The sequence below is a fragment of the Orbicella franksi genome, chromosome 6, assembly GCF_964199315.1.
Source record: "Orbicella franksi chromosome 6, jaOrbFran1.1, whole genome shotgun sequence".
Lineage (NCBI taxonomy): Eukaryota > Metazoa > Cnidaria > Anthozoa > Scleractinia > Merulinidae > Orbicella > Orbicella franksi.
The window spans coordinates 18,015,353-18,026,983 of record NC_138150.1 but is presented as its reverse complement, the minus strand read 5'-3'; the positions used below and the strand labels follow the sequence as shown (position 1 = coordinate 18,026,983).

Here is an 11,631-nt window from a genome sequence, read left to right as displayed (position 1 = left end):
CTATTCGCGACTATTCGCTATTCTCTATTCGGGTTTTCCAGACACCCCTTTCCCGACCGTGTTAAATTTCGCCCTGGGGAATTGCTTGGCTGCTAAGTACACAGTTTGAAGAATCTCTCAAAGTCCAAGTTTGGGAGAAGGCTGTTACGCAAAGGGTAACAGTATATGTGGCGACATTACATTACATTAGCAAAATTTTAAGGTAGGACTCCATCTGGGCTACAGATTTTGCAGCAGATATTCCACTCACACAAGAATTTCATTTTCGATCGAGCGTTCGAAAGTGATATACGACATGTCCGAGCCGCAAGCACTCTTCTATTTTGTCGCTTCAGCACTTCTTTTACTTCCATCACAAATACACTCACTTCATTCTGGAGACTTCAAAGTGCTGATCTCAAGCAGTGGCTCAACAAAACTAGGAGAAATAACAGCGTTTGACGCTGAAGTTGTACTGAATTCGAAGCCTAAAACGCGAACAAGACATGCTTCAAATGAAAATATAACCTACAAATTCTTCTGGAAAGTACCTTCCGGGCCGTGGATAAAGCACAGTCAGTCTACGCATAGATGGGATAGCTTTTGCTGGCGATGGAGCAGTGGTGGACAGAAAACAGTTTCTGTTTATGTGCGGATTCTTGTTTGGAGTTATCCAGATTCCACGGATGAACGAAGATACCACAATGGCTACAACTCCTACTACGCAATGAACCGTACAGATGTTACAGTTACTGGATATGACGGTATAAAATTTATAAAATTTTAAAGTTTGTGTTAAAATTTCTTCCTGTTTACGGTGGTATAATTCATGTAATTGCATTAATTTGCATGCTTTGACTTATTCAGTGGTGTACTGTAGCTAAACGGAAGTCTTTGCATGTTTACAATATTTGCCATTAGCATGAGCGATTCAGTTTCGAAAATATAAATATCATCTAGCAGTGTAGTCAGGAGGCAGCTCGCCAAAAAACGATTTTCACTAAACATTTTGAGTAGAAGCAGGCAACATAGCTTAAAATCTTCGTCTTGCCATCCTGATTAAGAATTGTGCTGTTGCCCACTCCAAATGTTATGATATTTGATATTTTTAACCGCGCGGCCATGGGCCGAGCGCGGTTCTAGGTTTACCCGTGGTTTATTATTTTTTTAACCGCGTGGCCATGGGCCGAGCGCGGTTCATGGTTTACGCGTGGTTTTTTTTTTTTCGACTTCTGTGCGAGCAGACCCAAGCTTCCACTTGGCCAAATTTTGAGTCATGCAACCTCGCCAAAAGCTGTTGAAACATTAAAAAATCTCATCTTTCGCGGGAAAAAATTAAAAACCCAGCGCTCGTCAAAAATTATATTTTTTCAGCAGAAATTTAGCTCAGAACATATACATATTTATATTCGTTTGAATCGTCGATGAAATGACCTTATCCGAATATTTTTTCCTTCGGGGTCAACCGAAACCTCCGATTACAAAATCACGCCGAACTCACACGTTGCAAAAAAATCTCTTCAAAACCCTGACTTCGAAGCGATATAACACTTCAGCGTTAATAGCTACCACACATCGGCAGACGGTAAATCTATTCCTTAACAATCCAGCTTTATCGTGTTAAAATTTCAGCGAAATCGAACAAAACCAGAATTAATTCGAATTTTTTTGTGACCTCACTCCCCAGACTTGACCTAACAAAGGAAGCAACGGTCGCCCATAGCAACCGAAAAACACGAACATAACAAAGCCGACGTTTCGGCCAAAAAACTCCAGAATTATCGCCTGAGAGCTTAAACTTGACTGGGAACATCTTTTTCGAACTTTTTTCAACTGATTTAGACGAAAGACTGGCCTCGGCGGGCTACAAAAAAGACCAAGAGAAAAACAGAAGAAGACAGGAGAACAAGGCGATAATATTTCATTGCATGGCTTTCGGCACGAAAACGAAAATACAGCTTACTTCTGGATAAATTCAGCCTTAGAAGCCAGCAACCAGCCCCAAATTACTTTCTGTATCCTTACAAATGTCTTGATTTCCATCTCCGAAAGATTTTGCCCCAATTTTAAGCAAATAAACATTTCGTCGACGGTGACCGCCATTACGGTGGCTTGCATACTAAATTAGCTAACTTGACAAAATTCTCCCGTGGGGGGGATATGACGAAAAGAGCTGAAAGATGGCCTATAATTGGCTAATGATGAGATCATCCCACTGTCCAAATTTGGTGAGAATCGAAAGTAACGCCAATTTTCTGTCACGTTTTCAATCTGTGGTCACTGGAGTGACCAAAATCGATACATCGGTCGGGATAGAGTTTTATTATTAAATTATATGACTTGTGTGACTACTTTACTAGCCCTTTACTCGTGGAAAACACCAATTAAATTTAATCATGACTTTTAAGAAAGAAAGCTGTTGTTAATAGTGTTATTATCGTGTCATTTATATCGTTCATGCCCATACATATCCCGAAGAAAGTTCTACAAAGATTAAGACCATTACGTCATCGGAGATTTGTCAATGGCTACCACTGATGGTGCAATAATACAGTTTCTGTTGATCAAGTGATGTGATGTCTACAGTAAGAAAATAATCATCAATGACTACTTTGGATTGTGCACTCCGTTCCGACGGTAGTGCTAAGCAAACAGTTAAATTTTAAAAGCGCGGTTATAAGATCTAACAGATCTTCTTGTTTTTTTTTGTCGGTGACCAGACGCAGACCTCCGCTCGGTCAAACTTTGAGTCACGCAACGTGTGATGTTTTTCCGCCAGAAGCTGTTAAAACATAAATACACGGACAATTTTATGGATATTGTTTTCTTTTTGTGGGTAAAATATATTTTCTTTTCGTTTTATCAAAGCGTTGGATTTAAAGGGAATAATAAATACGCTGAAAAAAGGTATTACGTCAGCCATGGAATGCGCTGACGTTGCAGCTTTCACTTTTGCTACGTGACAAATAAGATCGTGTTTACTTTACAAGTTTATTTCGGCAGAAGCGACGGTCATTAATTTATTTGTAATTTTGCGAGTATTTCTTGTGGTTTTAGGCAAATGAAGTAAATCCTTTGACTGTTACATCGCCGCGAGTTCATAGATCGGAAGGAAAATTGAATATTTGCAAGCCAAGCAAAGAACGTGTCAGAACGTGCAAAGATTACGTCATTGATAGGGAAATAACCACCGTACTAAAGATAGCCGTAGATAACGCAATTCTTGAATTATGTGACTCGTGTGACTTCTTTGCTAACCCTTAACTCAAGGGAAAAAAACAATTAAATTTAATCATGACTTTAAAGAAAGAAAGCGGTTTGTAATAGTGTTCGTATCTTCATGGCCATACATATCCCGAAGAAAGTTCCAGATTAAGACTATTACGTCATCAGAGATGTCACAACGGCTACGACTGATGGTGCGATAATAGAGTTTGTGTTGATTAAGTGCTGTGATGTCTACAGTAATCAATGAATCATCAAAGATTGCTTTGGAATATGCACTGCGTTGCGACTGTAGTACTAAGAAAACAGTTAAATTTTAAAAGCGCGGTTATAAGATCTAACAGATCTTCTTGTTTGTCTAGGTCCTCGCTCCTGCAGCATGAAAGCGAGGCTGAACTGTAACATTTATGTAAACCCAATAAAAAGTGTACAATACGATGGGGAAATAGCTGAATCTTTGCTACTTGACGATTTGAGTTTGATAGACAGTAGTGTAGGAGATAAAATGCATCACGTGATCAGTTATGAAGAGTAGCGTGACTTTCCAATAAAATCGATTTTAAAGCATAAAAGACGCTCTATTCACAATTTCCTTTAATATAGTTTTCAACGTACTGGCGTTTTTCATTTTGATTTGCACATCCAACAATAAAAACACAAAAATGCAATAGGTGATCAGCTTTGATGGGTCACATGATGTAATGAAATCATTCCATTTTCAGTCATTCTATAGCGTTTCCAACCTATGTAACATTTCCCATGAGATAGGATTTTTCATGTAAAAAGACTGAACTTTCTTCTACTTGGACACACGGTTTAAGCCAGAAATACAAGCTTATAAACCATAAGCAAAGTATCTTATATTACAGAAGACCACCATGTGACTTCCACCTTATCAAAGTCATAGGTCATGCTTCATTCGCCTCTGCTACAGTGTTGCTGTTGTTTCTGCACCTGTCGCCACATTTGCATGCCTTGGAACAGCAAAGAGATAGTCGAACCCAAGTGCAGCGTTGGTTTACACAGCATCCGCCTTCTCAGGAGCACCCATAGTATGCTTAGTAACTGTAAACATGCCGCTGACACTTCTTCTCGCGTCATTAACTTTGGCTACTTCCTGATGTCATCTACGTGTGAAAACCTTCAAGCACAATGATGACATCCTTAAGCACTTGCATCTTTCCCCATTGCAACATCTTTGCTTTGTTGTATAGGCCCTCATCCATGGTAATAACAGTGAACTTGCCATTTCTCAGGTGCGTCATTGCCTTGCACCTTAAGATCACCGTCCAAAGAGTCTCAAATTCATGTGTTGGAGCATTCACAATGGGAAGTGGACCCACCACTGTGACTTGTGGTTTTTCAGTCAACAAAAGCTGGTTGAAACCAGTCAACCCTGGTGTTGACTGGAGTTCAGGTTGTTGCTCATGCAAACGACCAAGGATCCAAGCTAGGTCCTTCTTGTGAGACTCATCAATTAGACTGCTGTCAGGTGTGTACCACTCAGAAACTACTGTCTTCTGTAGTTCAGGTTCTGGTTTCTTGTTGTCCAATGACAAATTGGTTAGCTCATGAAGTTCCAATGGCACTTATAGATCCAGCCGCCTTTCTGACGTAGGAGACAGCTCGATATCCATGGCTGGTTCTCCTTCCTCTTTGCGACGAAAGGCGGCAACCTGCGTTGCATGGAATGTGCCCATGCCACTGAGTGTCTCTTCATTTATGTCTATGTTATCTACAGGAAAGTGAGTGTAGCCTGCAGGTTTTGTGGTTCCAGTGAAGTTACGAGGAACAAACACCTTACCGCTTTCCTTGTACCTTTCAAGGACAACATTTACAATGATATTGTCCATTCTGAGGACAGTGTCATAATTAACTGAAAGGCCGGCAGCATGTAAAAGCTGTACCAGTTGTTTTGATCTAGTTGCCTGGTGAATGGTAAGGCCTATTCCAATATGCTTAGGAGTTAACTTATGCCCTCTAGAAGAAAGAAATATTATATCTTGACATATATTCAGAATACGGGTTTTCACATCATCTTGTGATTCTTGAAATAGCCAGTGCACAACAGTGATATCAACATGAAGAGACTCTGGAACAATTTCCTCTGCACTTGCCTTGCTTATTTTTCCAATACAATCATGGTTCGGCGAGACCTTGATGCATAGCACTATTGACTGCCCTAAGGAACTTGAGACCAATGGATGCAACTCGTGATGTGATGTGAAGTGGGTTTGAAAACTCAAACATTTACAAAGAATGTAAGGGCTCATTAGCACTTTTGACACCCAGAGATCTTGCATTTTTTGAAAGCTAATATCTCCTTCAATATCAAACCTAAAAAGCTAAGAATCTCACCAGCTATTAAGTTTCAAAAGCTCTTGAACAGTTTGGAGTCAATTCATATCCAGCAGGATGCCTCCTCCACACAAAATCATATAGTTCTAATAAGGCAAAAACTATGTAAACTGTGACTTCAGCAACGATCAACCCATTCATTGGTTACATTTGATGAAGGAGAATGGACACTGATTTTGCCAGTCAACAAATGTGTGTATGCTGTCAGTGAGTGACCACCCAAGGGCTTATTGACTTTTTGTAGCTCAGTAGAAGGGGTGCTAACTACAGCAGTAACATGGTTCTCATAGTTACACTTCAAATTTTCTAACATGTTCAGTGTTATGTTCAGATGGGAAAGCAGTAAGACTAGATATAATTTTCCCAGCTAATCGGTCTATCTATATCATTTCCTGAACTGTCACTTTTCCAGGGGGGCCTCTTATTGGAATAGGTACAGTTAGTAAAAAGAGGACTGTTAGAAAAGGGGCGTATCCCCACGGTAGGCTTGGTAGGAAAGGTAACAGTTAGAATTAAATCATGTGCTTTGAACACTTTATACAGTAAGTGTACCAGGCATCTAGTGTCAGCTAAGACTCAAGCATTTGCCTATCATGCAACTATGGTCATTTTGTTTAAAGCATTTCAGACTGTCTGTGATTAGCCAGTGGACTAGCATCACATCCAGGAAGAGTAGCAATCACTTATGCTATGGAAACCAATACAAGCTCTGGCAGTGTATGCCTTTTTTGCTTCTTCTTTTTGACTTGTGAAGAAGAATGAAATAAGTAATGGTTTGAACATGTGTTTCTGTGCTTTACTTGCCTATTTGCCTTCCCTATCTATCTACAGATGACATTATAATTGCAGTTTTGGATGCCCACCAGGATTCTCCAGAAAACAAAAATGGAAGCAACACAGACCATGAGACTTTTGTCGCAGGAATGGTGCACTTGAAAATTATCATTAAGAAACCTCAAGATTTAGATCTTGAAGGGATAACATTCGACTGGCGTTTTGGAGATGGCTCACAGTTGCATAATTCACAACTTCAAAATGTGACTCATAATTTTACTACTGTCAGATCTTGTACCATCAATGTTACTATCCATGGAATGAGCCTAGGCAGATTCTATTTTGGAACTGCCAATAAAACATTAGAATTTACAGGTAGGATATACTTACTATGAATGTCTCTTTTTATACTATGATATTGTGAGTTCTTTCTTGGAAATAACTCCCTCTAAGGTGGATATTCGCACGACCAGTTCTTGCTGTCCTCCTTAGAGAGATGTCTATCTTAGAGAGAGGTCCCTCTTAAAGAGGCAAACAGGTGAAATCCAGGCAGGACCAGCCAGCCAACTATTAATACCTACCAACTTTTTCCGAATCACAGTCCTGAAATTTCTATCCTGGGAGTGTCAGCCGTACAGCCCAAACTAAATGCAAGCTCCTCTTTCCAACCTTGAAATAAGCCAATCACAGGTTCGCACCAAAAATGTCAACCAATCAATGGCCAGTCAGGGTTTCTCTGGGAAGGAAATATCACGACAGCTATAACTAGGCACTGATTGGTCCAAGTAAAAATATGGGAAACAGTGAGAAAGGAATGTATGTCAGAAGCAGCCACATGGGGACAGTGAGAATTGTATGAGTTTGGCTAGAGTGACAAATGAGACTAAGGGGGCCCCAAGAAATACTCCTTTATGCAGTCCCATTATGCGAGAGAAACCAGGTATAAGCTCCAGCAATATGGACTACTTGGCCCCTGTGTACAGCGACTTTACCTTATCACTCAGATGTGAAAAGAGAAAACACATTTTGCTATCTAATTGTATTTTGTTTTATTAGCTAAGAGCAGGTTTCAGTAATTCGAGACTTAGTGTAGTAAAACCAAAACCAAAACCAAAGTAATTGCCCGCTTACTTTCAACACTGAATTAAAAACCGCTGTATCATGGTAAAACAGAGGCTTATAGCCAATGACAGTGCTCAGAGATGAGGACGGTGGGCTCATGGTTGCCGTGCTCATCTCCAGATCAAGCGGCTGGGGAAGTTGTGTTACATTCCTAGACAAGACACTTTGCCTCTCTCCACCCAGGTGTATAAATGGGTACTGGCAAACTTAATACTGTGGGTAACATCCCATCCAGGGGGGAGTAGAAATACTCCTAGTCACTTCATGCTACAGAAACTGGGAAGAGCTCCAGCGTAGAGACCCACTTGACTTGTATGCAGACTTTATCATTTACTTTTTATCTTCAGAGAGTCCATAATATCATCATTCTCATCCTTTTATTTCACTCACACTTGTAAATACTAAAATTATGATGTTTGATGTGAAATCTCAAAATAATGTGTTTTGTTCATTTTAGCCAATATTACACCCTATTTGGAAATTAAGAGTTCTACTGGACCTAAGCTTCCATCTGGTCATGCAAATGCAATAGCCAAGAACAGTCCAGTTACATTTGAGGTGAAATTTAAGGATCCATTTGAGGTGATAACTGGGGTATCTATTGACTGGAAATTTGGCGATGGTACTTTGGTGAGACGCAGGAAAAACACAACAATTGTCCATGCATATGATAAAGAAGGAAGCCATAAGTTGTGGGTGACTATCAGGGTAGATACCAAATATTTTGAAAAAACGCCCAAGTTAGACCCAATTATCAAGACTCTGTATGTAAAAGGTCAGTCTATATTCTTCACTGTTCACTATTAATAGTAATGTCTAATAAAACGCTTATTAGTATGAGGTATGTGCAAATCTGACAAGAGTGAAGACTTTGAATTCACATTGACCTGTTAAAGAAATCAATACCATGTTGGGACCAATCAGATGGTAGATAGAACCACACAGTTAATTAGGGTTCAGGTTTGTGTTTTTTTCATGTCACATCTGGGATGGATTATCTCGGAACACAACAACATGCCACTAGTAATTCTAGCATTCACGTTTTACTGGTTCACATTGTAAGCATCAGAATGGCAACCAAGAACATGTCTGATGATTTACATGTGCTCTGAGGAATTGCAAAAGATTATGTTGCAAATACTTAGTGTGAAAGTTTTGGTTAGAGTAGAGTTACTTTATCAAGTTATTCTCACTACTGCTGCTGCTGCTGCTACATATCCTTGTCATGCCCTGCAGGACACCTAAGGCCATAGTCATTCTCATTAGCCCCAAAATATTATTAATTTTTCTAGCGTCATTAATTTAAGTCATTTACTCACCAAAAAAACTTTACTTCAACTAAGCCCGTCAGGCAAGCGACCAATATGCCATAATGTAATATATTTTTTTTGTTGCAGAGCGCGTATTTCTTGCGGTGCAGCACAAACATTTGCCGCAAGGTAAAATGGTTGTATTCAACATCTCCTGTAATGGAAGGTAAATAATGTTTAGCTTTTTGCATGTTTTTTTCTTTGTTCATCTGAAACTGTTGAAGTTTCCCCTTACATGGTCCTGCTGTTATTTGTGATCAGTTGATTGGGACTTGGTTAGGTTGTCCATAAAAGCTTCCAATGCACTAGCTAATATTTCTTCAACATTCATGTACCATTTGTACCTTTTTTAAAACTGTTCTCTGCTCACTCTCCACCCAGGTGTATAAATGAGTACCAGCAAACTTAATGCTGGGGGAGGTAACCCTGTGATGGACTAGCATCCCATCCAGGGGGAGTAGAAATACTCCTAGTCATTTCATGGTACAGAAACGAGGATAAGCTCTGGCCTCATCGGCCACTTGGCTCTTATTCAGACCTTTTTTACGTTCACCCACATAAGTTTATTTTGAGATATCTTTCCTTCCCGGTTTGAATTTTCACTCAAACTATGGAAATTTTAAGAACTTTTCAGGATCTGCCACTTGAAATAATATTCAGGATTTCAGAAACCTTGTGAGCACAACTGTTGATTTCGCCATAACGATTCTTTTCTTTTCTCAACCAGCCTTCCTGTATCCTTTCAATGGTGTGTTTCAAAACAGTGCAATCTGCCACCTGGAGATATTTGCAGTCCTACCGTGGAGCACAAAAACTCTTGTAGCTTGATAGTAAATCACACGTTTCACAATTCTGGCAAGTTTTGTGTCCACGTTGGGGTAATGAATGACGTCAGTGGCACAAACACATCTCTCATGGTAAAAATCCCAGGTAAGCTATACATATACACCAATGTGGACACGGATTTGATTACAGCCAGGCGCCATACACATATGGGTGGGTGGTGAATTTTGTTGGTTCTTACCTTGATCCAAGGGTTTTCTTCCAGCCACTCCAGTTTTCCTCCCTCCTGAAAAACCAACACTTTGGGTGCCGGATGTAGTTTCGTGTGAATTTTACAAGTGGTATATTTTCCAGTGAAATACTGCTGTCCATTTAACAACATACTATGAAACTCACACCAGTGTTAGGTTTTTGTCACGTAAACACCCCCCTTAGTCAAGTTCACTGACATTGTTAACTGAATAGGGTTAAGTAAACTTATTTTGTGCACATCATTAATAGCATTATGGGACACTAGCATAATACAAGGTTTGTAGGACTAAGTAAAATAAATAAATAAATAAATAAATACATAGTTGTTATGAGAAATCTATTACATGAGAAAGCTTAACAATCGTTTTATTAAAAAATGAGGTTGTGCTTAGGTTATATTTTTGCTCTTTTTTAGGTGATCCGAGATCTAAGCACAGCACTGGCAAAATTTCAGCTGGAACGCTTGTTTCCCTCTTCGTTGCCATCCTCTTGCTAATAACTGTTGTGGTAATAGTTGTGCGGAAATGGATTTATACTGGGAGAGAAAAGACAGAAAGGGCTGACTTTGATTTCAGAGATGAAGATACCGCAAGTTTGTCCTCTGTTGATTTGTATGGCAAACACTCTTGTTTTCCAAGGTGTGGGGTGTGGGGCTCTTGTACAAGGCAAGAATGTGTTCCACTTCGAAATCAAGCTGGAGATTACAAACCGTATACACTATAACCTCTTCACTGGTTTTAAAGTGCCTTTACTGTGGATAGTTAGCAGTGAAAGGTCTTTTTTTAAAAGTCTTTTTTAAAAAGTTATTTTAAATCATGATTGAATGTTGCAATCCCTCAAGGATACCAAGTAACTGCTAAGTCTTGAATTTAGAACATCTATACAGTTTTGTTAGTACATGTCAATCATAAAAGTGACAAAAATGATCATGAACTTTGCAAGAATGCATAAAAGTACAATGTAGAAGATAAATTAGTCTATTTATTAATATATTTTGTGCCATATATTCTACAGAGTTAACATCAATATTAGAGTCAGAGCATTGAAAGTTTTATAAATATTTGTAAAAAAAAAATAAGGTAAATAAAGAGGGCAAGTAATAAACAAAACTAGTTGTGTAAGCTGTTTGAGAATGCTTGTAATAATGTTATCACTTGTCACCTTCCTCATCATCACTGGTCCTTGTTACAGCATGTGAAAAGGATGAACCATGCGCTTCTTTTTGGGCCCCTCTCCAACATTGGAGTGATCATCTTCACAGGATAAAGAGACCAAATTCCTTAATCTGATTGTAATCATCATCTCTCTTTTGACACTTCATTGAAGCATAGGAATTCTGGAGGAGACCCCTTTTGTTGAAATTCAGGCTAAATATCTTGGAACTTAGAAAGAAATTCCTGTCTTTTGAAGTAGCTATATTTGTTTGTTGTTAGTTCTTATCATGGTTTTTCTCTGAGTTCAGCTTGGAAGAGTCCATGCCACAGTCTCCGTTCTTGTGTCGTTTATGAATTCTCATGTGCTGGCTGTAATGCCTGGTACATTGGTGAGACCACTCGCCACATTTGTACATGTGTCCACAAGCACCTTGTGTCAGACAAGGCTTCACATGCTTACAAGCACTTGCAGTCATCAGGGACTTGTCGTGACTCATGCTCTGCAGAATCTTTCACGATTCTAGATTCTGCTGCCTCGAGTTTCAAGTTAAGATAAAAGAGGCGCTGTTTGTTAAGTGGGAAATTCCAACTCTAAACCAACAGCTGAGGCACTTAGATTTGTCTCTTGCTTTTCAAGTCTTTTTCATTTTTTATTTTATTTTTTATTCTGTTTC

At 39.3% G+C, this 11,631-nt stretch overlaps 1 protein-coding gene and 1 pseudogene across 1 annotated transcript; one reads left to right on the top strand and one right to left on the bottom strand.

Moving 5' to 3' along the window:
* Positions 1–295: 295 nt before the first annotated feature.
* Positions 296–10,922, top strand: LOC145491005 (uncharacterized). The gene is made up of 6 exons (XM_081470136.1): positions 296–743; positions 6,394–6,711; positions 7,916–8,233; positions 8,856–8,934; positions 9,496–9,698; positions 10,219–10,922. Exons 1-6 carry the CDS (start codon positions 296–298, stop codon positions 10,524–10,526), a joined length of 1,674 nt encoding a protein of 557 aa, XP_081326262.1. The 3' UTR covers positions 10,527–10,922.
* Positions 4,787–6,399, bottom strand: LOC145491043 (uncharacterized; annotated as a pseudogene).
* Positions 10,923–11,631: the final 709 nt, after the last annotated feature.

Coding starts and splice junctions, on each gene's coding strand:
- LOC145491005 (XM_081470136.1), top strand. CDS start 296: ATGTCCGAGCCGCAAGCACTCTTCTATTTTGTCGCTTCAGCACTTCTT. Junction 744..6,393: donor TACAGTTACTGGATATGACG/GTATAAAATTTA, acceptor ATCTATCTACAG/ATGACATTATAATTGCAGTT. Junction 9,699..10,218: donor TCTCATGGTAAAAATCCCAG/GTAAGCTATACA, acceptor GCTCTTTTTTAG/GTGATCCGAGATCTAAGCAC.